The 26,109-nt window shown below is 53.5% G+C and overlaps 1 protein-coding gene across 1 annotated transcript in view; it reads right to left on the reverse strand.

Annotated features, from left to right (window-relative positions):
• LOC121283365 (kinesin-like protein KIF12) overlaps window positions 1–26,109 on the reverse strand; it is a 193,874-nt gene that overhangs the window by 44,625 nt on the left and 123,140 nt on the right. Inside the window, exons 3-4 of the mRNA XM_041197859.1 lie at window positions 9,886–9,964; window positions 9,651–9,772 (exon numbers count right to left, since the gene is read on the reverse strand). Coding sequence (XP_041053793.1) covers window positions 9,651–9,772; window positions 9,886–9,964 — 201 coding nt within the window. The remainder of the gene's footprint in view (window positions 1–9,650; window positions 9,773–9,885; window positions 9,965–26,109) is intronic.

Below are 26,109 nucleotides of genomic sequence, written 5' to 3' on the forward strand. Positions count from 1 at the left end.
CACGTCCCCCAGAGAATGACATCCTGTCCCTCAGAGAGTGATACCCTGTCCTCCATGTAGTGATACCCAGTCCCACAGAGAGTGACACCATCATCCAGAGACTAACAAACAGTCCTCCAGAGAGTGACACCAAGTCCCCCTGACAGTTACGTCCTGTCCCCCAAAGAGTGACATCCTGTCCCCCAGAGAGTAACACCCGGTCCCCTGGAGAGTGACACCCTGTCCCCCAGAGATTGACACCCTGTCCTCCAGAGATTGATACCCTGTCACCCGGAGAATGACACCCTGTCACACGGTGACTGACACCCAGTCCACCAGAGGGTGATACACTGTCACCCATAGAGTGACACCCAGTCACCCGTTAACTACACCCTTTTCCCCAGTGAGTGACACCCAGTAACCCAGAAAGTGACATGCAGTCCTCTAGATAGTGACACCTAGTCCCACAGAGTGACATCCTGTCCCCTGAAGAGTGACACCCAGTCCTCCAGAGAGTAATACCCAGTCCCTTGGAGAGTGACACCCTGTCCCCTGGAGACTGACACCCAATCCGCCGGAGAGTGACACCCAGTCGCTCAGAGAGTGACACCCTGTCCCCCGGAGAGTGACACCCAGTCCTCCAGACAGTGACACCCAGTCCCTTAGAGCGTGAAACCCTCTCCCCTGGAGAGTGACACAGTCCCCCGGAGAGTGACACCCAGTCCCCCAGAGAGTGTCACCCAGTCCCCCAGAGTGTGACACCCTGTCTCCCAGAGAGTGACACCCTGTCCCACGGAGAGTGAAACCCTGTCCTCCAGAGAGTGACACCAAGTCACCCAGAGAATGACACCAAGTCCCCCGGAGAGTGACATCTTGTCCCCCTGAGTGTGCCACCGTGACCCCCAGAGAGTGACACCCAGTCCCCTGGAGAGTGACACCCTGTCCCCCAGAGATTGACACCCTTACCCCCGGAGAGTGACACCCAGACCCCAGAGAGTGTCACCCAGTCCCCCAGAGAGTGACATCCTGTCCCCCAGAGACTGACACCCAGTTCCCCCAGGGAGTGACACCCAGTGCCCCAGAGAGTGACATCCTGTCCCCCGGAGAGTGAAACCCTGTCCTCCAGAGATTGACACACTGTCCCCCAGAGTGTGACATCCTGTCCCCCAGAAAGTGATACCCTGTCCTCCATTTAGTGATACCCTGTCCCACAGAGAGTGACACACAGTCATCCAGAGAGTGACACCCTGTCCCCCAGAGTGTGACACCCTGACCCCCGGCGAAAAGCACCCTGTCCCCCAGAGTGTGTCACCCAGTCCCCCAGAGAATGAAACCCTTTCCTCCAGAGAGTGGCACTCAGTCCCCCAGAGATTGACACCCTGTCCTCCAGAGAGTGACACCCTGTCCCCCAGAGAGTGACACCCAGTCCCTTGGAGAGTGACACCCTCTCCCCTGGAGAGTGACACACAGTCCCCCGGAGAGTGACACCCTGACCCCAGAGAGTGTCACCCAATCCCCCAGAGAGTGAAATCCTGTCCCCCAGAGAGTGATTCGCTGTCCCCCAGAGAGTGATACCCTCTCCCCCAGAGAGTGACACCCTGTCCCCCAGAGAGTGACACCCAGTCCCCCGGGAAGTGACACCCTGTCCCACGGAGAGTGAAACCCTGTCCTCCAGAGAATGACACACAGTCCTCCAGAGAGTGACACCTGGTCCCCCAGAGAGTGATACCCTCTCCCCCAGAGAGTGACACCCTGTCCCCCAGAGAGTGACACCCAGTCCCCCGGGAAGTGACACCCTGTCCCACGGAGAGTGAAACCCTGTCCTCCAGAGAATGACACACAATCCTCCAGAGAGTGACACCTGGTCCCCTGGAGAGTGATACCCTCTCCCCCAGAGAGTGATACACTGTCCCCTGGAGAGTGACACCCTGTCCCCCAGAGATTGACACCCTGTCCTCCAGAGAGTGATACCCTGTCACCCGGAGAGTGACACACTGTCCCCTGAGACTGACACCCTGTCCCCCAGAGAGTGACACCCAGTCACCCAGAGAGTGACACCCTGTCCCCCAGAGAGTGACACCCAGCCCCCTAGGGAGTGACACCCAGTGCCCCAGAGAGTGACATCCTGTCCCCCGGAGAGTGACATCTTGTCCCCCAGAGGGTGCCACCCTGTCCCCCAGAGTGTGACACCCAGTCCCCCAGAGAGTGATATCCTGTCCCCCAGAGAGTGAAACCCTTTTCTCAATGGAGAGACAGCCTGTCCTCCAGAGACTGACACACAGTCCTCCAGAGAGTGACACCCTGTCCCCCAGAGAGTGACATCCTGTCCACCAGAGAGTGATACCCTGTCCTCCATGTAGTGATACCCAGTCCCACAGAGAGTGACACACAGTCATCCAGATAGTGACACCCTGTCAGGCAAAGAGTGACACCCAGTCCTCCAGAGAGTGACACCCTGTCCCCCAGGGAGAAAAATCCTTTCCCCCAGAGAGTGAAATCCTGTCCCCCAGAGAGTGAAATCCTGTCCCCCAGAGAGTGAAATCCTGTACCCCCAGAGAGTGACACCCTGTCCCCCAGAGAGTGAAATCCTGTCCCCCAGAGAGTGAAACCCTTTCCTCCATAGAGAGACAGCCTGTCCTCCAGAGAGTGACACACAGTCCCCCAGAGAGTGACATCCTGTCCACCAGAGAGTGATACCCTGTCCTCCATGTAGTGATACCCAGTCCCACAGAGAGTGACACACAGTCATCCAGATTGTGACACCCTGTCAGGCAAAGAATGACACCCAGTCCTCCAGAGAGTGACACCCTGTCCCCCAGAGAGTAAAATCCTGTCCCCCAGAGAGTGATACCCTCTCCCCCAGAGAGTGATACCCTCTCCCCCAGAGAGTGATACACTGTCCCCTGGAGAGTGACACCCAGTCCCCCAGAGAGTGACACCCTGTCCCCCAGAGATTGACACCCTGTCCTCCAGAGAGTGATACCCTGTCACCCGGAGAGTGACACCCTGTCACACGGTGACTGACACCCAGTCCACCAGAGGGTGATACACTGTCACCCATAGAGTGACACCCAGTTCCCCGGTAACTACACCCTTTTCCCCAGTGAGTGACACCCAGTAACCCAGAGAGTGACACGCAGTCCTCTAGATAGTGACACCTAGTCCCACAGAGTGACATCCTGTCCCCTGAAGAGTGACACCCAGTCCTCCAGAGATTAATACCAAGTCCCTTGGAGAGTGACACCCTGTCCCCTGGAGAGTGACACCCAATCCGCCGGAGAGTGACACCCAGTTGCTCAGAGAGTGACACCCTGTCCCCTGGAGAGTGACACCCGTCCTCCAGAGAGTGACACCCAGTCCCTTGGAGCGTGAAACCCTCTCCCCTGGAGAGTGAGACACAGTCCCCTGGAGAATGACAGCCTGACCCCCAGAGAGTGTCACCCAGTCCCCCGGAGAGTGGCACCCAGTCGCTCAGAGAGTGACACAATGTCCCCAGGAGAGTGACACACAGTCCTCCAGAGAGTGACACCCAGTCCCTTACAGCCTGAAACCCTCTCCACTGGAGAGTGACACAGTCCCCCGGAGAGTGACATCCAGTCCTCCGGAGAGTGTCACCCAGTCACCCAGAGAGTGACACCCTGTCCCATGGAGAGTGACACCCTGTCTCCTGGAGAGCGACACCCTGTCCCCTGGAGAGTGACACCCAGTCGCCCGGAGAGTGACACCCAGTCACTCAGAGAGTGACACCCTGTCCCCAGGAGAGTGACACCCAGTCTCCCGGAGAGTGACACACTGTTCCCCAGAGATTGACACCCAGTTCCCCAGACAGTGACACACTGACCCCAGAGAGTGACACCCAGTCCCCCGGAGAGTGACACTCTGTCCTCCAGAGATTGACACACAGTCCTCCAGAGAGTGACACCCTGTCCCCCAGAGGGTGACACCAAGTCCCCCGGAGAGTGACATCTTGTCCCCCAGAGTGTGCCAACCTGTCCCCCAGAGAGTGACACCCAGTCACCCAGAGAGTGACATCCTGTCCCCCAGAGAGTGAAACACTTTCCTCCATAGAGTGACACCCTGTCCCCCAGAGAGTGACACCACGTCCCCCAGAGAGTGACATACTGTCCATCAGAGAGTGATACCCTGTCCTCCATGTAGTGATACCCAGTCCCACAGAGAGTGACACCATCATCCAGAGAGTAACAAACAGTCCTCCAGAGAGTGACACCAAGTCCCCCTGAGAATTACATCCTGTCCCCCAAAGAGTGACATCCTGTCCCCCCGAGAGTAACACCCGGTCCCCTGGAGAGAGACACCATGTCCCCCAAAGAGTGACACACATTCCCCAGAGAGTGACACCCAGTCCCCCAGAGATTGACACCCTGTCCCCCAGAGATTGACACCCTGTCCTCCAGAGAGTGATACCCTGTCACCCGGAGAGTGACACCCTGTAACACGGTGACTGACACCCAGTCCACCAGAGGGTGATACACTGTCACCCATAGAGTGACACCCAGTTCCCCGGTAACTACACCCTTTTCCCCAGTGAGTGACACCCAGTAGCCCAGAGAGTGACATGCAGTCCTCTAGATAGTGACACCTAGTCCCACAGAGTGACATCCTGTCCCCTGAAGAGTGACACCCAGTCACCCGGAGAGTGTCACCCTATCCCCCAGAGACTGACACCCTGTCCCCCAGAGAGTGACACCGAGTCCTCCAGAGAGTAATACCCAGTCCCTTGGAGAGTGACACCCTGTCCCCTGGAGAGTGACACCCAATCCGCCGGAGAGTGACACCCAGTCGCTCAGAGAGTGACACCCTGTCCCCCGGAGAGTGACACCCAGTCCTCCAGAGAGTGATACCTAGTCCCTTAGAGCGTGAAACTCTCTCCCCTGGAGAATGACACAGTCCCCCGGAGAGTGACACACAGTCCCCCGGAGAGTGTCACCCAGTCCGCCAGAGAGTGACACCCTGTCCCCCAGAGAGTGACACCCTGTCCCACGGAGAGTGAAACCCTGTCCTCCAGAGAATGACACACAGTCCTCCAGAGAGGACACCCAGTCCCCCAGAGAGTGACACCCTGTCCTCCAGAGAGTGACATACAGTCCTCCAGAGGGTGACAGCCAATCCCCCAGAGAGTGACACCAAGTCACCCAGAGAATGACACCAAGTCCCCCGGGGAGTGACACCCAGTGCCCCAGAGAGTGACACCCTGTCCCCCGGAGAGTGACATCTTGTCCCCCAGAGGGTGCCACCCTGTCCCCCAGAGAGTGAAACCCTTTCCTCCATAGAGAGACAGCCTGTCCTCCAGAGAGTGACACACAGTCCCCCAGAGAGTGACATCCTGTCCACCAGAGAGTGATACCCTGTCCTCCATGTAGTGATACCCAGTCCCACAGAGAGTGACACCCAGTCCTCCAGAGAGTGACACCCTGTCCCCCAGAGAGTAAAATCCTGTCCCCCAGAGAGTGATACCCTGTCCCCACAGAGAGTGAAATTCTGTCCCCAGAGAGTGACACCCTGTCCCCCAGAGCGTGACACCCTGTCCCACGGAGAGTGACACCCAGTCCCCAGGAGAGTGGCACCCAGTCGCTCAGAGAGTGACACAATGTCCCCAGGAGAGTGACACCCAGTCCCCCAGAGAGTGACATCCAGTCCCCCGGAGAGTGACACTCTGTCCTCCAGAGATTGACACACAGTCCTCCAGAGAGTGACACACTGTCCCCCAGAGAGTAACACCAAGTTCCCCAGAGAGTGACACCAAGTTCTCCAGAGGGTGACACCAAGTCCCCCAGAGAGTGACACCAAGTCCCCCGGAGAGTGACATCTTGTCCCCCAGAGTGTGCCACCCTGTCCCCCAGAGAGTGACACCCAGTCACCCAGAGAGTAACATCCTGACCCCCAGAGAGTGAAACACTTTCCTCCATAGAGTGACACCCTGTCCTCCAGAGAGTGACACCACGTCACCCAGAGAGTGACATCCTGTCCCTCAGAGAGTGATACCCTGTCCTCCATGTAGTGATACCCAGTCCCACAGAGAGTGACACACAGTCATCCAGAGAGTAACAAACAGTCCTCCAGAGAGTGACACCAAGTCCCCCTGAGAGTTACATCCTGTCCTCCAGGGATTGACACCCTGTCCTCCAGAGAGTGATACCCTGTCCCCCAAAGAGTGACATCCTGTCCCCCAGAGAGTAACCCCCGGTCCCCTGGAGAGTAACACCCTGTCCCCCAAAGAGTGACACACATTCCCCAGAGAGTGACACCCAGTGCCCCAGAGATCGACACCCTGTCCCCCAGAGATTGACACCCTGTGCTCCAGAGAGTGATACCCTGTCACCCGGAGAGTGACACCCTGTCACACGGTGACTGACACCCAGTCCACCAGAGGGTGATACACTGTCACCCATAGAGTGACACCCAATCCGCCGGAGAGTGACACCCAGTCGCTCAGAGAGTGACACCCTGTCCCCCGGAGAGTGACACCCAGTCTTCCAGAGAGTGACACCCAGTCCCTTAGAGCGTGAAACCCTCTCCCCTGGAGAATGACACAGTCCCCCGGAAAGTGACACCCAGTCCCCCGGAGAGTGTCACCCAGTCTCCCAGAGAGTGGCACCCTGTCCCCCAGAGAGTGACACCCTGTCCCACGGAGAGTGAAACCCTGTCCTCCAGAGAATGACACACAGTCCTCCAGAGAGTGACACCCGGTTCCCCGGAGAGTGACACCCTGTCCTCCAGAGAGTGACATACAGTCCCCCAGAGGGTGACAGCCAATCCCCCAGAGAGTGACACCATGTCACCCAGCGAATGACACCAAGTCCTCCGGAGAGTGACATCTTGTCCCCCTGAGTGTGCCACCCTGACCCCCAGAGAGTGACACCCAGTCCCCTGGAGAGTGACACCCTGTCCCCCAGAGATTGACACCCTTACGCCCGGAGAGTGACACCCAGACCCCAGAGAGGGTCACCCAGTCCCCCAGAGAGTGACACCCAGTCCCCCAGAGAGTGTCACCCAGTCCCCCAGAGAGTGACAACCTGTCCCACGGAGAGTGAAACCCTGTCCTCCAGAGTGTGACATCCTTTTCCCCTAGAGAGTGATACCCTGTCCTCCATTTAGTGATACCCAGTCCCACAGAGAGTGACACACAGTCATCCAGAGAGTGACACCCTGTCCCCCAGAGTGTGACACCCTGACCCCCGGCAAAAAACACCCAGTCCCCCAGAGTGTGTCACCCAGTCCCCCAGAGAATGAAACCCTTTCCTCCAGAGAGTAGCACTCAGTCCCCCAGAGATTGACACCCTGTCCTCCAGAGAGTGACACCCTGTCCCCCAGAGAGTGACACCCAGTCCCTTGGAGAGTGACACCCTCTCCCCTGGAGAGTGACACACAGTCCCCTGGAGAGTGACACCCTGACCCCCAGAGAGTGTCACCCAATCCCCCAGAGAGTGAAATCCTGTCCCCCAGAGAGTGATACCCTGTCCCCCAGAGAGTGATACCCTGTCCCCCAGAGAGTGACACCCAGTCCCCCGGGGAGTGACACCCTGTCCCACGGAGAGTGAAACCCTGTCCTCCAGAGAATGACACACAGTCCTCCAGAGAGTGACACCCGGTCCCCAGGAGAGTGATACCCTCTCCCCCAGAGAGTGATACCCTCTCCCCCAGAGAGTGATACACTGTCCCCTGGAGAGTGACACCCAGTCCCCCAGAGAGTGACACCCTGTCCCCCAGAGATTGACACCCTGTCCTCCAGAGAGTGATACCCTGTCACCCGGAGAGTGACACCCTGTCACACGGTGACTGACACCCAGTCCACCAGAGGGTGATACACTGTCACCCAAAGAGTGACACCCAGTCCCCCAGTAACTACACCCTTTTCCCCAGTGAGTGACACCCAGTAACCCAGAGAGTGACACGCAGTCCTCTAGATAGTGAAACCTAGTCCGACAGATTGACATCCTGTCCCCTGAAGAGTGACACCCAGTCACCCGGAGAGTGTCACCCTGTCCCCCAGAGACTGACACCCTGTCCCCCAGAGAGTGACACCGAGTCCCCCAGAGAGTGACACCCTGTCCCCCAGAGAGTGACACCGAGTCCCCCAGGGAGTGACACCCAGTGCCCCAGAGAGTGACATCCTGTCCCCTGGAGAGTGACATCTTGTCCCCCAGAGGGTGCCACCCTGTCCCCCAGAGTGTGCCACCTAGTCCCCCAGAGCGTGACACCCAGTCCCCCAGAGAGTGATATCCTGTCCCCCAGAGTGTGACACCCAGTCCCCCAGAGAGTGATATCCTGTCCCCCAGAGAGTGACACCCAGTCCCCCAGAGGGATATCCTGTCCCCCAGAGTGTGCCACCTAGTCCCCCAGAGAGTGACACCCAGTCCCCCAGAGGGATATCCTGTCCCCCAGAGAGTGACACCCAGTCCCCCAGAGAGTGATATCCTGTCCCCCAGAGAGTGAAACCCTTTCCTCCATAGAGAGACAGCCTGTTCTCCAGAGAGTGACACACAGTCCTCCAGAGAGTGACACCCTGTCCCCCAGAGAGTGACATCCTGTCCACCAGAGAGTGATACCCTGTCCTCCATGTAGTGATACCCAGTCCCACAGAGAGTGACACACAGTCATCCAGATTGTGACATCCTGTCAGGCAAAAAGTGACACCCAGTCCTCCAGAGAGTGACAACCTGTCCCCCAGAGAGTAAAATCCTGTCCCCCAGAGAGTGAAATCCTGTCCCCAGAGAGTGACACCCTGTCCCCCAGAGAGTGACACCCAATCCCCCGGGGAGTGACACCCAGTGCCCCAGAGAGTGACACCCAATCCCCCAGAGAGTGACACCCAGTGCCCCAGAGAGTGACACCCTGTCCCCCGGAGAGTGACACACTGTCCTCCAGACAGTGACACCCAGTAACCCAGAGGGTATCACCAAGTCCCCCAGAGAGTGACACCCAGTCCCCCAGAGAGTGACACCCAGTCCCCCAGAGAGTGACACCCGGTCCCCCAGAGAGTGACATCCTGTCACCCAGAGAGTGATACCCTGTCCCCCAGAGATTGATACCGTGATGCCCGGAGAGTGACACCCAGTCCCCCAGAGTGCGTCAAGGAGTCCCCCAGAGAGTGACACCCTGTCCCCCGGAGAGTGACACACTATCCTCCAGACAGTGACACCCAGTAACCCAGAGGGTATCACCAAGTCCCCCAGAGAGTGACACCCAGTCCCCCAGAGTGTGACATCCTGACCCCAGAGAGTGACACACAGTCCTCCAGAGAGTGACACCCTGTCCCCCAGAGAGTGACACCCTGTGCCCCAGAGAGTGACACCCTGTCCCCCGAGAGTGATACCATGTCCTCGATGTAGTGATAGCCAGACCTCCAGAGAGTGACACACAGTCATCCAGAGAGTGACACCCTGTCCCACAGATAGTGACACCCAGTCCCACAGAGAGTGATACCCAGTCCCCCGGAGAGTGTCACCCAGTCCCCCAGAAAGTGACACACTGTCCCCCAGAGAGTGACACCCAGTCCGCCGGAGAGTGACACCCTGTCCCCCATAGAGTGACACCCAGTCCTCCAGAGGGTAACACCCTGTCCCCCAGAGAGTGACACCCTATCCCTTGGTGAGTGACACCCTGTTACCTCCAGCCCGCCACACCGCACCAAGTGAAAGACACCCTGTTACCCGGTCACTGCCTGGCTTATCAGTTGCCCCATTGAGCAGCCGTTGAAAACCTCCTGCTGGGTCATTTCTGGACCAAAGGTTGAGCTGAACGAGAAGATTCTGTCTCTGGCTCCACATTTAACCTAGGAAGAAAAGGTGACAATCACTGGTCAGTATCAGGCGCCAGCTCAGGAGAAAGATTGCTGGACACCTGTCACTCTCCCTGGGTGAGTTGCTGTTCCTCCCCCTGACTCACCAACACAGTGTCCGGTTCTGGACAGTGGACCACTGACTGGCTTCCTTGCTCCAGTTCCAAACGGTTTAAAGGTCGCACCCTGTTAAAGAACAGAAAATGTTTCCTGATTTTAGTTTCCTGTGATCTTCTCATCTCTCTGCAGTATTGGTTACTGCAGGACTACAGGAGGGGAGGACAAGCACTTGGTCAAGATAGCACTGATGACCTGTGACCCACACCACGGGACATGAAGCAGTGTCTGCATCTATCCCTGCCTAAGGACCCTGTCCCTCCCCCATCCAGACCTCTGTCTGACCCTGGACATTGCTCTGGACATTAGACATTGCTCTGGACACTGAGACTGACCCTGGCCATCTATCCAGAATAAGTGCAGTCTGATTTTTGGGTTTTCTGCAGAGAGGCCTCTACACCATCAAAGTACACCCGCGAAGCTGAGCAAACTCAGTACAACCAAGAAACAAATCAGCGACTGGAGGAAAGGATAAACTAATTTCTCACTGGATGTCCATGTACCAACTAAACCAATGTAAGAGTTAGGTAACGGCTAAAAGGAGATATAGAAATATTCAGTACCGGTGGGGACAGGTCTGTCACTGTATAACACTGGGGTACAGTACTGGTGGGGACAGGTCTGTCACTGTATAACACTGGGGTACAGTACTGGTGAGGACAGGTCTGTTACTGTATAACACTGGGGCACAGTACTGGTGGGGATTGGTCAGTCGCTGTATAACACTGGGGTACAGTACTGGTGGGGACTGGTCAGTCTCTGTATAACACTGGGGTACAGTACTGGTGTGGACAGGTCAGTAACTGTATAACACTGGGATACAGTACTGGTGGGGATGGGTCTGTCACTGTATAACACAGGGGGACAGTGCTGGGGTCAGGTCAGTCACTGAATAACACTGGTGTACAGTACTGGTGGGGGTACGTCTGTCACTGTATAACACTGGGGTACAGTACTGGTGGGGGTAGGTCTGTCACTGTATAACACTGGGGTACAGTACTGGTGGGGACAGGTCTGTCACTGTATAACACTGGGGTACAGTACTGCTGGGGGTAGGTCTGTCACTGTATAACACTGGGGTACAGTACTGGTGGAGAGTGGTCTGTCACTGTATAACACTGCGGCACAGTACTGGTGAAGAAAGGTCTGTCACAGTATAACACTGGTGTACAGTACTGGTGGGGACAGGTCTGTCACAGTATAACACTGGGGTACAGTACTAGTGGGGACAGGTCTGTCACTGTATAACACTGGGGTACAGTCCTGGTGGGGACAGGTCTGTCACTGTATAACACTGGGGTACAGTCCTGGTGGGGACAGGTCTGTCACAGTATAACACTGGGGTACAGTACTAGTGGGGACAGGTCTGTCACTGTATAACACTGGGGTACAGTCCTGGTGGGGACAGGTCTGTCACTGTATAACACTGGGGTACAGTCCTGGTGGGGACAGGTCTGTCACTGTATAACACTGGGGTACAGTACTGATGGGGACAGGTCTGTCACTGTATAACACTGGGGTACAGTACTGGTGGGGACAGGTCTGTCACTGTATAACACTGGGGTACAGTCCTGGAGGGGACAGGTCTGTCACAGTATAACACTGGGGCACAGTACTGGTGGGGACAGGTCTGTCACTGTGTAACACTGGGGTACAGTACTGTTGGGGAGAGGTATGTCTCTGTGTAACACTCGGGTACAGTACTGGTGGGGACAGGTCTGTCACTGTAAAACACTGGGGTACAGTACTGGTGGGGACAGGTCTGTCACTGTATAACACTGGGGTACATAACTGATGTGGACATGTCTGTCACTGTATAACACTAGGGTAGGGAACTGATGGGTTCAGGTGTGTCACTGTATAACACTGGGGTACAGTCCTGGTGGGGACAGGTCTGTCACTCTATAACACTGTACAGAACTGGTGGGGACAGGTCTGTTACTGTATAACACTGGGGTAAAGTACTGATGGGAACAGGTCTGTCACTGTATAACACTGGGGTAAAGTGCTGGTGGGGACAGGTCTGTCAAAGTATAACATTGGGGCAAAGTGCTGGTGGGGACAGGTCTGTCACTGTATAACACTGGGGTACATAACTGATGTGGACACGTCTGTCACTGTATAACACTGGGGTAGAGAACTGATGGGTTCAGGTCTGTCAAAGTATAACACTGGAATGCAGTACTGGTGCAGACAGTTCTGTCATTATAACACTGGGGTACAGTACTGGTAGGGTCAGGTCTGTCACTGGGGACAGGTCTGTCGCTGTATAACACTGGGATACAGTACTGGTGGGGACAGGTCTGTCACTCTATAAACTGGGGTACAGAACAGGTGGGGACAGGTCTGTTACTGTGTAACACTGGGGGAGAGCACTGGTGGGTACAGGTCTGTCGCTGTATAACACTGGGTTACGGTACTGGTGGGGACAGGTCTGTCACTGTATAACACTGGGATACAGTACTGGTGGGGACAGGTCTGTCACTCTATAAACTGGGGTACAGAACAGGTGGGGACAGGTCTGTTACTGTGTAACACTGGGGGAGAGCACTGGTGGGTACAGGTCTGTCGCTGTATAACACTGGGTTACGGTACTGGTGGGGACAGGTCTGTCACTGTATAACACTGGGTTACGGTACTGGTGCGGACAGGTCCGTCACTGTATAACACTGGGTTACGGTACTGGTGGGGACAGGTCTGTCACTGTATAACACTGGGTTACGGTACTGGTGCGGACAGGTCCGTCACTGTATAACACTGGGTTACGGTACTGGTGGGGACAGGTCTGTCACTGTATAACACTGGGGTACAGTCCTGGAGGGGACAGGTTTGTCACTCTATAACACTGGGATACAGTACTGGTGGGGACAGGTCTGTCGCTGTATCACACTGGGGAACAGTACTGGTGCGGAAAGGTCAGTTACAGTATAACACTGGGGCACAGTACTGGTGTGGGCAGGTCTGTCACTGTATAACACTGGGGAACAATACTGGTGCGGACAGGTCAGTTACAGTATAACACTGGGGTACAGTAGTGGTGGGGACAGGCCCATCACTGTATAACACTGGGGTACTGTACTGGTGGGGACAGAACTGTCACTGTATAACGCTGGGGTACAGTACTGGTGGGGACAGAACTGTCACTGTATAACACTGGGGTACAGTACTGGTGGGGACTTGTCTGTCACCGTAAAACACTGGGGTACATTACTGGCGGGGACAGGTCGGTCACTGTATAACACTGGAATGCAGTACTGGTGCAGACAGTTCTGTCATTATAACACTGGGGTACAGTACTGGTAGGGTCAGGTCTGTCACTGTATAACACTGGGGTACATTAATTGTGCGGACAAGTCAGTTACTGTATAACGCTGGGGTACAGTACTGGTGGGGACAGGTCTGTCATTGTATAACATTGGGGTACAGTACTGGTGGGGACAGGTCTCTTACTGTATAACACTGGGGTACAGTCCTGGTGGGGACAGGTCTGTCACTCTATAACACTGGGGTACAGAACTGGTGGGGACAGGTCTGTTACTGTATAACACTGGGGTAAAGTACAGGTGGGCACAGGTCTGTCGCTGTATACCACTGGGATACAGTACTGATGGGAACAGGTCTGTCACTGTATAACACTGGGGTAAAGTGCTGGTGGGGACAGGTCTGTCAAAGTATAACATTGGGGTAAAGTAATGGTGGGGACAGGTCTGTCACTGTATAACACTGGGGTACATAACTGATGTGGACATGTCTGTCACTCTATAACACTGGGGTACAGTCCTGGAGGGGACAGGTTTGTCACTCTATAACACTGGGGTACACAACTGGTGGGGACAGATCTGTTACTGTATAACACTGGGATACAGTACTGGTGGGGACAGGTCTGTCACTCTATAACACTGGGGTACAGTACTGGTGGGGACAGGACTGTCACTGTATAACACTGGGGAACAGTACTGGTGCGGACAGGTCAGTTACAGTATAACACTGGGGCACAGTACTGGTGTGGGCAGGTCTGTCACTGTATAACACTGGGGTACAGTACGGGTAGGGAAAGGCATCTCAATGTATAAGATTGGGGTACAGTACTGGTGGGGACCGAACTGTCACTGTATAACAATAGGGTACAGTACTGGTGGGGACAGAACTGTCACTGTATAACACTGGGGTACAGTACTGGTGGGGACTGGTCTGTCACTGTAAAACATTGGGGTACATTACTGGCGGGGACAGGTCTGTCACTGTATAACACTGGAATGCAGTACTGGTGCGGACAGTTCTGTCACTATAACACTGGGGTACAGTACTGGTGGGGAAAGGTCTGTCACTACTGTATAACACTGGGGTACAGTACTGATAGGGTCAGGTCTGTCACTGTATAATACTGGGGTACAGTACTTGTGCGGACAGGTCAGTTACTATATAACACTGGGGTACAGTACTGGTGGGGACAGGTCTGTCATTGTATAACATTGGGGTACAGTACTGGTGGGGACAGGTCCGTCACGATATAACACTGGGGTACCGTACTGGTGGGTACAGGTCTGTCATTGTATAACACTGGAGTACCGTACTGGTGAGGACAGGTCCGTCACTGTATAACAGTGGGTTACAGTGCAGGTGGGGACAGGTCTGTCACTGTATAACACTGGGATACAGTACTAGTGGGGACAGGTCAGTCTCTGTATAACACTGGGGTACAGTGCTGGTGGGGACAGGTCAGTAACTGTATAACACTGGGATACAGTACTGGTGGGGATGGGTCTGTCACTGTATAACACGGGGTACGGTGCTGGGGTCAGGTCTGTCACTATATAACACTGGTGTACAGTACTGGTGGGGGTAGGTCTGTCACTCTATAACACTGGGGTACAGTACTGGTGGAGAGTGGTCTGTCACTGTATAACACTGGTGTACAGTACTGGTGGGGACAGCTCTGTCACTGTATAACACTGGTGTACAGTACTGGTGGGGACAGGTATGTCACTGTATAACACTGGTGTACAGTACTGGTGGGGACAGGTGTGTCACTGTATAACACTGGTGTACAGTACTGGTGGGGACAGGTGTGTCACTGTATAACACTGGTGTACAGTACTGGTGAGGACAGGTGTGTCACTGTAAAACACTGGAACACAGTATGGCTGGGGACAGGTGTGTCTCTGTGTAACACTGGGGTACAGTCCTGGTGGGGACAGGTCTGTCACTGTATAACACTGGGTACAGTAATGGTGGGGACAGGTGTGTCACTGTATAACACTGGGGAACACAACTGATGGGGACAGGTCGCTCATTATATAACACTGGGGTACGGTACTGGTAGGGACAGGTCTGTCACTGTATAACACTGGGGTAGAGAACTGATGGGTTCAGGTCTGTCACTGTATAACACTGGGGTACAGTTCTGGTTTGGGCAGCTCTGTCACTGTATAACATTGGGGTACTGTACTGGTGGGGACAGGTCTGTCACTGTATTACACTGGGGTACAGTACTGGTTTGTGCAGCTCTGTCACTGTATAAAACAGGGGCACAGCACTGGTGGGGACAGGTCCATCACTGTATAACCCTGGGGTGCAGTACGAGTAGGGAAAGGCATCTCAGTGTATAACACTGGGGTACAGTACTGGTGAGGACATGTCCATCACTGTATAACACTGGGGTGCAGTACTGGTGGGGACAGGTCTGTCACTGAATAACACATGGGTACAGTACTGGTGGGGACATGTCCGTCACTGTATAACACTGGGATACAGTACTGGTGGGGACAGGTCTGTCACTGTATAACACTGGGGTACAGTACTGGTGGGGACCAATGTGTAAGTGTATAACACTGGAGCACAGCACTGGTGGGGACTGGTCTGTCAACGTATTGCAGTGGGGTACATTACTGGTGGGGACAGATCTGTCACTGTATAACACTGGGATGCAGTACAGGAGCGGACAGTTCTGTCACTATAACACTGGGGTACAGTGCTGGTAGGGGCAGGTCTGTCACTGTATAATACTGGGGTACAGGACAGGCAGGGACAGGTCTGTCACTACTGTATAACACTGGGGTACAGTCCTGGTGGGGACAGGTCTGTCACTGTATAACACTGGGGTACAGTCCTGGTGGGGACAGGTCTGTCACTGTATAACACTGGGGTACAGTCCTGGTGGGGACAGGTCTGTCACTGTATAACACTGGGGTACAGTACTGGTGGGGATAGGTCTGTTACTGTGTAACACTGGGGGAGAGCACTGGTGGGTACAGGTCTGTCGCTGTATAACACTGGGTTACGGTACTGGTGGGGACAGGTCTGTCACTCTATAACACTGGGGTACACAACTGGTGGGGACAGGTCTGTTACTGTATAACACTGGGATACAGTACTGGTGGGGACAGGTCTGTCACTGTATATCACTGAGGAACAGTAAAGGTGCGGACAGGACTGTCAATCCATAACACTGGGGTACAGTACTGGTGGGGACAGGACTGTCACTCTATAACACTGGGGAACAGTACTGGTGCGGGCAGGTCAGTTACAGTATAACACTGGGGCACAGTACTGGTGTGGGCAGGTCTGTCACTGTATAACACTGGGGTACAGTACGGGTAGGGAAAGGCATCTCAATGTATAAGATTGGGGTACAGTTCTGGTGGGGACAGAACTGTCACTGTATAACACTGGGGTACAGTACTGGTGGGGACAGAACTGTCACTGTATAACACTGGGGTACATTACTGGCGGGGACAGGTCTGTCACTGTATAACACTGGAATGCAGTACTGGTGCGGACAGTTCTGTCACTATAACACTGGGGTACAGTACTGGTGGGGAATGGTCTGTCACTACTGTATAACACTGGGGTACAGTACTGGTAGGATCAGGTCTGTCACTGTATAATACTGGGGTACAGTACTTGTGCAGACAGGTCAGTTACTATATAACACTGGGGTACAGTACTGGTGGGGACAGGTCTGTCATTGTATAACATTGGGGTACAGTACTGGTGGGGACAGGTCTGTCACTGTATAACACTGGGGAACAGTACTGGTGCGGAAAGGTCAGTTACAGTATAACACTGGGGCACAGTACTGGCGTGGGCAGGTCTGTCACTGTATAACACTGGGGAACAGTACTGGTGCGGACAGGTCAGTTACAGTATAACACTGGGGTACAGTAGTGGTGGGGACAGGCCCATCACTCTATAACACTGGGGTACTGTACTGGTGGGGACAGAACTGTCACTGTATAATGCTTGGGTACAGTACTGGTGGGGACAGAACTGTCACTGTATAACACTGGGGTACAGTACTGGTGGGGACTGGTCTGTCACCGTAAAACACTGGGGTACATTACTGGCAGGGACAGGTCGGTCACTGTATAACACTGGAATGCAGTACTGGTGCAGACAGTTCTGTCATTATAACACTGGGGTACAGTACTGGTAGGGTCAGGTCTGTCACTGTATAACACTGGGGTACAGTAATTGTGCGGACAAGTCAGTTACTGTATAACGCTGGGGTACAGTACTGGTGGGGACAGGTCTGTCATTGTATAACATTGGGGTACAGTACTGGTGGGGACAGGTCTCTTACTGTATAACACTGGGGTACAGTCCTGGGTGGGGACAGGTCTGTCACTCTATAACACTGGGGTACAGAACTGGTGGGGACAGGACTGTTACTGTATAACACTGGGGTAAAGTACAGGTGGGCACAGGTCTGTCGCTGTATACCACTGGGATACAGTACTGATGGGAACAGGTCTGTCACTGTATAACACTGGGGTAAAGTGCTGGTGGGGACAGGTCTGTCAAAGTATAACATTGGGGTAAAGTGCTGGTGGGGACAGGTCTGTCACTGTATAACACTGTGGTACATAACTGATGTGGACATGTCTGTCACTCTATAACACTGGCGTAGAGAACTGATGGGTTCAGGTCTGTCACTGTATAACACTGGAGTACAGTACTGGTGGGGACAGGTCTGTCGCTGTATAACACTGGGATACAGTACTGGTGGGGACAGGTCTGATACTGTATAACACTGGGTTACGGTACTGGTGGGGACAGGCCTGTCACTGTATAACACTGGGGTACAGTACTGGTGGGGACAGGTCTGTCACTCTGTAACACTGGGGTACCGAACTGGTGGGGATAGGTCTGTTACTGTGTAACACTGGGGGAGAGCACTGGTGGGTACAGGTCTGTCGCTGTATAACACAGGGTTACGGTACTGGTGGGGACAGGTCTGTCACTGTATAACACTGGGGTACAGTCCTGGAGGGGACAGGTATGTCACTCTATAACACTGGGGTACAGCACTGGTGGGGACAGGTCTGTTACTGTATAACACTGGGATACAGTACTGGTGGGGACAGGTCTGTCACTGTGTAACACTGGGGAGAGTACTGGTGGGGACAGGTCTGTCACTCTATAACACTGGGGTACACAACTGGTGGGGACTGGTCTGTTACTGTATAACACTGGGATACAGTACTGGTGGGGACAGGTCTGTCACTGTATAACACTGGGGAACAGTAAAGGTGCGGACAGGTCTGTCAATCTATAACACTGGGGTACAGTACTGGTGGGGACAGGACTGTCACTGTATAACACTGGGGAACAGTACTGGTGCGGACAGGTCAGTTACAGTATAACACTGGGGCACAGTACTGGTGTGGGCAGGTCTGTCACTGTATAACACTGGGGTACAGTACGGGTAGGGAAAGGCATCTCAATGTATAAGATTGGGGTACAGTACTGGTGGGGACCGAACTGTCACTGTATAACACTAGGGTACAGTACTGGTGGGGACAGAACTGTCACTGTAAAACACTGGGGTACATTACTGGCGGGGACAGGTCTGTCACTGTATAACATTGGAATGCAGTACTGGTGCGGACAGTTCTGTCACTATAACACTGGGGTACAGTACTGGTGGGGAAAGGTCTGTCACTACTGTATAACACTGGGGTACAGTACTGGTAGGGTCAGGTCTGTCACTGTATAATACTTGGGTACAGTACTTGTGCGGACAGGTCAGTTACTATATAACACTGGGGTACAGTACTGCTGGGGACAGGTCTGTCATTGTATAACATTGGGGTACAGTACTGGTGGGGACAGGTCTGTCACTGTATAACACTGGGGCACGGTATTGGTGGGGAAAGGTCCGTCACGATATAACACTGGGGTACCGTACTGGTGGGTACAGGTCTGTCGCTGTATAACACTGGAGCACCGTACTGGTGAGGAGAGGTCCGTCACTGTATAACAGTGGGTTACAGTGCAGGTGGGGACAGGTCTGTCACTGTATAACACTGGGATACAGTACTAGTGGGGACAGGTCAGTCTCTGTATAAAACTGGGATACAGTACTGGTGGGGACAGGTCAGTAACTGTATAACACTGGGATACAGTACTGGTGGGGATGGGTCTGTCACTGTATAACACGGGGTACAGTGCTGGGGTCAGGTCTGTCACTATATAACACTGGTGTACAGTACTGGTGGGGGTAGGTCTGTCACTGTATAACACTGGGGTACAGTACTGGTGGAGAGTGGTCTGTCACTGTATAACACTGGGGCACAGTACTGGTGGGGACAGGTCTGTCACTGTATAACACTGGGTACAGTAATGGTGGGGACAGGTGTGTTACTGTATAATACTGGGGTACAGTACTGGTGGGGACTGGTCTGTCACTGTATAACACTGGGGCACAGTACTGGTGGGTACAAGTCTGTCACTGTATAACACTGGGACACAGTACTGGTGGGGACAGGTCTGTCACTGTATAACACTGGGGTACAGTACTGGTGGGGACCAATGTGTAAGTGTATAACACTGGAGCTCAGCACTGGTGGGGACTGGTCTGTCAACGTATAGCAGTGGGGTACATTACTGGTTGGGACAGATCTGTCACTGTATAACACTGGGATGCAGTACAGGAGTGAACAGTTCTGTCACTATAACACTGGGGTACAGTGCTGGTAGGGGCAGGTCTGTCACTGTATAATACTGGGGTACAGGACAGGCAGGGACAGGTCTGTCACTACTGTATAACACTGGGATACACTACTGGTGGGGACTAGTCTGTCATTGTATAACACTGGGGTACAGTACTGCTGGGGACTGGTCTGTCACTGTCTAACACTGGGGTACAGTCCTGGTGGGGACAGGTCTGTCACTGTATAACACTGGGGTACAGTGCTGGTGGGGACAGGTCTGTCACTCTATAACACTGGGGTACACAACTGGTGGGGATAGGTCTGTTACTGTGTAACACTGGGGGAGAGCACTGGTGGGTAGAGGTGTGTCGCTGTATAACACTGGGTTACGGTACTGGTGGGGACAGGTCTGTCACCCTATAACACTGGGGTACAGTACTGTTGGGGAGAGGTATGTCTCTGTGTAACACTGGGGTACAGTACTGGTGGGGACAGGTCTGTCACTGTATAACACTGGGTACAGTAATGGTGGGGACAGGTGTGTCACTGTATAACACTGGGGAACACAACTGATGGGGACAGGTCGCTCATTATATAACACTGGGGTACGGTACTGGTAGGGACAGGTCTGTCACTGTATAACACTGGGGTAGAGAACTGATGGGTTCAGGTCTGTCACTGTATAACACTGGGGTACAGTTCTGGTTTGGGCAGCTCTGTCACTGTATAACATTGGGGTACTGTACTGGTGGGGACAGGTCTGTCACTGTATTACACTGGGGTACAGTACTGGTTTGAGCAGCTGTGTCACTGTATAAAACAGGGGCACAGCACTGGTGGGGACAGGTCCATCACTGTATAACCCTGGGGTGCAGTACGAGTAGGGAAAGGCATCTCAGTGTATAACACTGGGGTACAGTACTGGTGAGGACATGTCCATCACTGTATAACACTGGGGTGCAGTACTGGTGGGGACAGGTCTGTCACTGAATAACACACGGGTACAGTACTGGTGGGGACATGTCCGTCACTGTATAACACTGGGATACAGTACTGGTGGGGACAGGTCTGTCACTGTATAACACTGGGGTACAATACTGGTGGGGACAGGTCTGTCACTGTATAACACTGGGGTACAGTACTGCTGGGGACAGGTCTGTCACTGTATAACACTGGGGTACAGTACTGGTGGGGACCAATGTGTAAGTGTATAACACTGGAGCACAGCACTGGTGGGGACTGGTCTGTCAACGTATAGCAGTGGGGTACATTACTGGTGGGGACAGATCTGTCACTGTATAACACTGGGATGCAGTACAGGAGCGGACAGTTCTGTCACTATAACACTGGGGTACAGTGCTGGTAGGGGCAGGTCTGTCACTATATAATACTGGGGTACAGGACAGGCAGGGACAGGTCTGTCACTACTGTATAACACTGGGATACAGTACTGGTGGGGACTAGTCTGTCACTGTATAACACTGGGGTACAGTACTGGTGAGGACAGGTCTGTCACTACTGTATAACACTGGGATACAGTACTGGTGGGGACTAGTCTGTCACAGTATAACACTGGGGTACAGTGCTGGTGGGGACAGGTCTGTCACTGTATAACACTGGGGTACAGTACTGGTGGGGACAGGTCTGTCACTGTATAACACTGGGGTACAGTACTGGTGGGGACAGGTCTGTCACTTTATAACACTGGGGTACAGCAGTGGTGTGGGCAGGTCTGTCACTGTATAACATTGGGGTACGGTACTGGTGTGGACAGGTCTGTCACTGTTTAACATTGGGGCACCCTACTGGTGGGGACAGGTCTGTCACTGTACAACACTGGGGCACAGTACTGGTGGGGACAGGTCTGTCACTGTATAACACTGGGTACAGTAATGGTGGGGACAGGTGTGTTACTGTATAATACTGGGGTACAGTACTGGTGGGGACTGGTCTGTCACTGTATAACACTGGGGCACAGTACTGGTGGGTACAGGTCTGTCACTGTATAACACTGGGATACAGTGCTGGTGGGGACAGGTCTGTCACTGTATAACACTGGGGTACAGTACTGGTGGGGACCAATGTGTAAGTGTATAACACTGGAGCACAGCACTGGTGGGGATTGGTCTGTCAACGTATAGCAGTGGGGTACATTACTGGTGGGGACAGATCTGTCACTGTATAACACTGGGATGCAGTACAGGAGCGGACAGTTCTGTCACTATAACACTGGGGTACAGTGCTGGTAGGGGCAGGTCTGTCACTGTATAATACTGGGGTACAGGACAGGCAGGGACAGGTCAGTCACTACTGTATAACACTGGGATACAGTACTGGTGGGGACTAGTCTGTCATTGTATAACACTGGGGTACAGTCCTGGTGGGGACAGGTCTGTCACTGTATAACACTGGGGTACAGTGCTGGTGGGGACAGGTCTGTCACTCTATAACACTGGGGCACAGAACTGGTGGGGATAGGTCTGTTACTGTGTAACACTGGGGGAGAGCACTGGTGGGTAGAGGTCTGTCGCTGTATAACACTGGGTTACGGTACTGGTGGGGACAGGTCTGTCACTCTATAACACTGGGGTACAGTACTGTTGGGGAGAGGTATGTCTCTGTGTAACACTGGGGTACAGTACTGGTGGGGACAGGTCTGTCACTGTATAACACTGGGTACAGTAATGGTGGGGACAGGTCTGTCACTGTATAACACTGGGGTAGAGAACTGATGGGTTCAGGTCTGTCACTGTATAACACTGGGGTACAGTTCTGGTTTGGGCAGCTCTGTCACTGTATAACATTGGGGTACTGTACTGGTGGGGACAGGTCTGTCACTGTATTACACTGGGGCACATTACTGGAGGGGACAGGTCTTTCACTGTATAACACTGGGCTACAGCACTGGTGGGGACAAGTCTGTCACTGTATAACACTGGGGTACAGTACTGTTGGAGGCAGCCCTGTCACTGTATAACACTGGGTATAGTACCGGTGGGGACAGGTCTGTCACTGTATATAATTGGGATACAGTACTGGTGGGGACAGAAGTGTCACTGTATAACACTGGGATCCAGTACTGGTGGGGACAGGTCTGTCACTTTATAACATTGGGGTACAGAACTGGTGGGGACAGGTCTGTCACTGTATAACACTGGGGCACAGTACTGGTGGGTACAGGTCTGTCACTGTATAACATTGGGGTACAGTACAGGTGAGGACAGGTCTGTCACTGTATAACATTGGGGTACAGTGCTGGTGGGGACAGGTCTGTCACTGTATAACACTGGGGTACAGTACTGGTGGGGACAGCTCTGTCACCGTATAACACAGGGGTACAGTTCTGTCACTGTATAACACTGGGGTACAGTACTGGTGCGGACAGGTCTGTCACTGTATAACACTGGGGTACAGTACTGTTGGGGACAGGTCTGTCACTATATAACATCGGGCTACGGTACTGGTGGGGACAGGTCCGACACTGTATAACCCTGCGGCACAGTACTGGTGGGGACAGGTCTGCCACTGTATAACACTGGGGTACAGTACTGTTGGGGACAGGTCTGTCACTATATAACATCGGGCTACGGTACTGGTGGGGACAGGTCCGACACTGTATAACCCTTCGGTACAGTACTGGTGGGGACAGGTCTGACACTGTTTAACAACGGGGTACAGTACTGGTGGGGACAGGTCTGTCTCTGTATAACACTGGGGTACAGTACTAGTGGGGACAGGTCTGTCACTGTGTAACACTGGGGTACAGTACAGGTGGGGACAGGTCTGTCACTGTATAACACTGGGGTAAAGTACTGGTGGGGACAGGTCTGTCACTGTATAACGCTGGGGTATGGTACTGGTGGGGTAAGGTCTGTCACTGTATAACATTGGGGTACAGTAGAGGTGAGGACAGGTCTGTCAGTGTATAACAGTGGAACACTGGGGTACATCACTGGTGGGGACAGGTCTGTCACAGTGTAACACTGGGGTACAGTACAGGTGAGGACTGTTCTGTCACCGTATAACACAGGGGTAAAGTGCTGGTGGGGACCGGTCTGTCACTGTATAACAATGGGGTACAGTAAAGGTGGGGACAGGTCTGTCACTGTATAACACAGGGGTACAGTACTGGTGGGGACAGGTCTGTCACTGTATAACACTGGGGTACAGTTCTGTCACTGTATAACACTGGGGTACAGTACTGGTGGGGACAGGTCTGTCACTGTATAACACTGGGGTACAGTACTGTTGGGGACAGGTCTGTCACTATATAACATAGGGCTACGGTACTGGTGGGGACATGTCCGACACTGTATAACACTGCAGTACAGTACTGGTGGGGCTGTTCTGACACTGTGTAACACTGGGGTACAGTACAGTTGGGGACAGGTCTGTCACTGTATAACACAGGGGTACATTTCTGTCACTGTATAACACTGGGGTACAGTACTGGTGGGGACAGATCTGTCACTGTATAACACTGGGGTACAGTACTGGTGGGGACTGTTCTGACACTGTTTAACACTGGGGTACAGTACTGGTGTGGACAGGTCTTTCACTGTATAACACTGGGGTACAGTACTGCTGGGGACAGGTCTGTCTCTGTATAACACTGGGGTACAGTACTAGTGGGGACAAGTCTGTCACTGTGTAACACTGGGGTACAGTACAGGTAGGGACAGGTCTGTCACTGCATAACACTGGGGTACGGTACTGGTGGGGACAGGTCTGTCACTGTATAACACTGGGGTACAGTACTGATGGGGACAGTTCTGTCTCTGTATAACACTGGGGTACAGTACTGGTGGGAACAGGTCTGTCACTGTATAACGCTGGGGTACGGTACTGGTGGGGACAGGTCTGTCACTGTATAACATTGAGGTACTGTAGAGGTGAGGACAGGTCTGTCACTGTATAACACTGTAACACTGGGGTACAGCACTGGTGGGGACAGGTCTGTCACTGTGTAACACTGGGGTACCGTACAGGTGAGGACTGGTCTGTCACCGTATAACACAGGGGTACAGTGCTGGTGGGGACCGGTCTGTCTCTGTATAACACTGGGGTACAGTACTGGTGGGGACAGCTCTGTCACTGTATAACGTTGGGGTACAGAACTGGTATGGGCAGGTCTGTCACGGTATAACAATGGGATACAGCACTGGTGAGGACAGCGCTGTCACTGTATAACACTGGGGTTCAGTACTGGTGTGGGCAGGTCTATCACTGGATAACAAAGGGACACAGCACAGGTGGGGACAGGTCCATCACTGTATAACCCTGGGGTGCAGTACGAATAGGGAAAGGAATCTCAGTTTATAAAACTGGGGTGCAGTACTGGTGAGGACCGGTGTGTAACTGTATAACATTGGGGCACAGCACTGGTGGGGACTGGTCTGTCACTGTATAACACTGGGGTACGGTACTGGTGGGGACCAGTGTGTCACTGTATAACATTGGGGCACAGCACTGGTGGGGACTGGTCTGTCAGTGTAAAACACTGGGGTACAGTACTGGTGCTGACAGATCTGTCACAATAACACTGGGGTACAGGACTAGTGGGGACAGTCTGTCATTTCATAACACTGGGATACAGTACTGGTGGGGGCAGGTCTGTCACTGTATAACACTGGGATACAGTACTGGTGGGGACATGTCTGTCACTGTATATAATTGGGATGCAGTACTGGTGGGGACAGAACTGTCGCTGTATAACACTGTGCTCCAGTACTGGTGGGGACAGGTCTGTCACTTTATAACATTGGGGTACAGTACTGGTGGGGACAGGTCTGTCACTGTATAACACTGGGGTACAGTACTGGTGGAGGCAGCCCTGTCACTGTATAACACTGGGTATAGTACCGGTGGGGACAGGTCTGTCACTGTATATAATTGGGATACAGTACTGGTGGGGACAGAAGTGTCACTGTACAACACTGGGATCGAGTACTGGTGGGGACAGGTCTGTCACTTTATAACATTGGGGTACAGAACTGGTGGGGACAGGTCTGTCACTGTATAACACTGGGGCACAGTACTGGTGGGTACAGGTCTGTCACTGTATAACATTGGGGTACAGTACAGGTGAGGACAGGTCTGTCACTGTATAACACTGGGGTACAGTGCTGGTGGGGACAGGTCTGTCACTGTATAACACTGGGGTACAGTACTGGTGGGGACAGCTCTGTCACCGTATAACACAGGGGTACAGTTCTGTCATTGTATAACACTGGGGTACAGTACTGGTGCGGACAGGTCTGTCACTGTATAACACTGGGG

This window comes from Carcharodon carcharias, chromosome 10, assembly GCF_017639515.1.
Source record: "Carcharodon carcharias isolate sCarCar2 chromosome 10, sCarCar2.pri, whole genome shotgun sequence".
Classification (NCBI taxonomy): domain Eukaryota; kingdom Metazoa; phylum Chordata; class Chondrichthyes; order Lamniformes; family Lamnidae; genus Carcharodon; species Carcharodon carcharias.